Source organism: Gossypium hirsutum, chromosome A04, assembly GCF_007990345.1.
Source record: "Gossypium hirsutum isolate 1008001.06 chromosome A04, Gossypium_hirsutum_v2.1, whole genome shotgun sequence".
In the NCBI taxonomy this organism is placed as follows: domain Eukaryota; kingdom Viridiplantae; phylum Streptophyta; class Magnoliopsida; order Malvales; family Malvaceae; genus Gossypium; species Gossypium hirsutum.
In genome coordinates, this window is record NC_053427.1 from 64,040,798 (window position 1) to 64,043,771 (window position 2,974).

General features: G+C 35.9%; 1 protein-coding gene across 1 annotated transcript; it reads right to left on the reverse strand.

Annotated features, from left to right (window-relative positions):
• Positions 1 to 413: 413 nt before the first annotated feature.
• Positions 414 to 2,424, reverse strand: LOC107948117 (UDP-glycosyltransferase 73C1). Its single transcript, XM_016882587.2, has one exon. It carries the CDS (start codon positions 2,030 to 2,032, stop codon positions 482 to 484), a length of 1,551 nt encoding a protein of 516 aa, XP_016738076.1. The 5' UTR covers positions 2,033 to 2,424; the 3' UTR covers positions 414 to 481.
• Positions 2,425 to 2,974: the final 550 nt, after the last annotated feature.

A 2,974-nucleotide genomic window follows, 5' to 3' on the forward strand; every position in this document is an offset into this window, starting at 1 on the left:
ATTAAATCTAATAAAAAGTATTCATGCAAAAATAAATGCTTCAACATGCAGGGGCGAAGCTAGGGGGCCTGGCAGGGGCCCTGCCCCTCTAAAATGTAAAATTGCTATTTAGGCTCTTAAAATTTTTTAAAAATTTAAAATTAGTAAAGGTAAAATTGTACTTTTCCCCCCCTAAAATTATAAAAATTTGATTTAATCCATTACAAATTATAAAGATATAAATTATAAAAAATTAAAATTTCATCTAACCCCCCAAAAAAATTGTGCTAGCTTCACCCTTTCAACATGTGTATGCTACACATTAAAATACTTTTAAGAGAAAAAGAGTCTCATTAATTCATTTATAATCAACCATTTTAATAGTTTGACCTGCTTCACAAAGTAAGTAAAAGCGTAATTTTGAAGAAGGAAAAAAAGCTATAAATTTGCATTTTGACTACAATAAAATAATTTTATACTTAATGCATATTACAAGAACCTCTTATATCTCCTCAATTCCCGTCTCACCGTCATGTGAGACTGAAGTCAAATCCAAACACATTTTTGAAGATTGTTGGATGATGTCTTCGATTAACAATGTGATATTTAGGTAAGAAGAGCCCCGAACTTCAATAGCTTTTTTTGCCTTCTCTCTAAACACTTCAGCACGTTTCCTTCTGTCTATTCCTTCGTTTCCTACATCAATCAATTGGTATATTGCGTTTTTAACTTCTTCTTTTTTCAAAATGAAACCAGATTCCTCATCGCCAAACATCGTAGGTTTTTCAATTCCAAGGCTTACTCCGATTTTTAATATTTGAACTACAAGTTTCTGGTTGCAAAACTGGTCTCCAAGGAGCGGCAATGTTATCAGTGGGACGCCAGCAGAAATACCTTCAATTGTTGAATTCCATCCGCAATGAGTTAGGAAGCCTCCTATAGCCGAGTGTGACAAAATTAATACTTGGGGAGCCCATCCCACAATTATAAGCCCTCTTCCTTTTGTTCTTTCCTCAAATCCATCCTCTTTAATCCACTTCTCTACTTGGTTTGATGTTGCATTCTTTCCTCTTAAGACCCAAATGAATGGCTTGTTGGATGCCTCTAATCCCAACCCCAACTCTTTTAGTTCAGGAAACTTGATAGTACTGATGCTTCCAAGGCAAGCATAGATTACAGAGTTGGGTTCTTGAGAATCAAGCCACTTCAGACACTCTTGCTTATTGATTGAAGCCTTGTTGCCTCTTTTAGCCGTATCCAACTCATTTTTGTGGCTGAGAGAAACTGGACCAATACACCAGGATTTCCTTATCTTCTTGTACTCTCTGACATAAGCTGACTCCAGCTCCTCAAAAGTATTAATGATAACCCCATATGATGCTTCGTCAGCTTCTGTTAATGGTTCCATAATTGCCTTCCAGGATTCATCGCGATCGCGGATAAGTGGCAACTGGGCTTTAGTAAATTCGACCTTTTCAGTCAAGCCAGGCACCCTGAAGTATTCCGAATCAGATGTTATGGTCTCAAGTATATTGCAGGATTTTAAGTTGTGATCACAAAGAAGAGAGAAGCAACAAAATCCATGGAACGATATCCTTGGAACCTGAAACTTGGTAGCAATTTTGTGAGTATAATGGAGGCACATGTCTGAAATAATGCAACTGGGTTTTGGTGTCATCTTCTCAAATATTTTATGCACTGCTTCTTCCATCTTGTTTGCTGCAGTGAATAATTTGATTATGTCATTCGTTGAATACAGCATGTCTACATTCTCAACCCCGTCTTGCAATCCTACTTCTTTGCCAGGAAACTGGAGTTGTAGCAAACGGATAGGGCACCCCGACTCAATGGCACGGGCGATTGTATATTGGACTCTCTCTGCATTATGAGGTGTTGTAACTATAGTAACAATCACGTTACGTTGTGCTAACAGTAGGCCAATATCTACCATGGGGATCAAGTGGCCTTGAGCCATGAAAGGGAACAACACAAAGTGAGGCTGGCCGAATAGGTAACTCATAGAAATACGAGTAAATGGAACACGCAAGTTCATTTGCAATAGATGGGAATCAACATCTGTTATATATAGCCAAGTTTGAAGTTCTTTTCAGAATGGTATACTCGGCTGCTGATCTAAGAGCATGCGTAAGAATATTGTTTTATTATGTAGAAGGAAGAGATTGGCTTGAAAAAGTTGAATTCTGTGGACTGTCGAGCTTCGATGTAAACCATCTTTTTTCTGTTCCATTTCAGTCTGTCCCTGACCGATGACCCTGAGTGTGGTCCTAGTCTTGGCACATTAAACATGTGACTGGCGATGGCCCTAGAACAAACAGACAAACAAATAAGAAGAAGTTTCAGACGGTAATCAAGTAGAGCTATTGTTTGTGGAACTTGGTTTAGGCCTGGAAGCTTTCTATCAACATTAAAACAAAGTCACCATATTTGGAAAATTATGCTCAGCAATTGGTGCATTATCAATAAGTTTCACCTACGTTCAGTAGGCTACAACTCAAAAAAAAAAAAAAATATTGGGGCTCGTCCTGCTCTTTTAGGTGGTAGTCTATAGATAGACATATCATTTTCTTCTAATATTTGTAGGATCCGTATCAATCAGTTCACTATACCATTTCGGATTTACACTTATTTTTAAAAAAATATTTAATATATGTTTAAAAAATATATTTATAAATATTAAATAAATGAGATTAAATCAATTTTAAATATAAATACTCATTAATAAATCTCATAAATTCAATCTAATATGCTTTCAACCCAAGTGAATCATTAGAACAAGTATCATCTCTTATTTCATTCTCTATTTGTATGGTAAATTTGAATAAAGACACGCTAAACTTGTATATCTCATAAATCAGTACTGCGTCTTATGGGTTTTTTTTTCTCTTGGTATAATGTAATTATCAAACAAATTTTACAAACTCTTATGCATCATTCAAGAAATCTAGTTTTCTCTACCAATATTTTTGTTTGGAAG

Excerpts from the sequence above, each read along its gene's own strand:
- LOC107948117 (XM_016882587.2), bottom strand. The coding sequence starts at position 2,032 with ATGAACTTGCGTGTTCCATTTACTCGTATTTCTATGAGTTACCTATTC.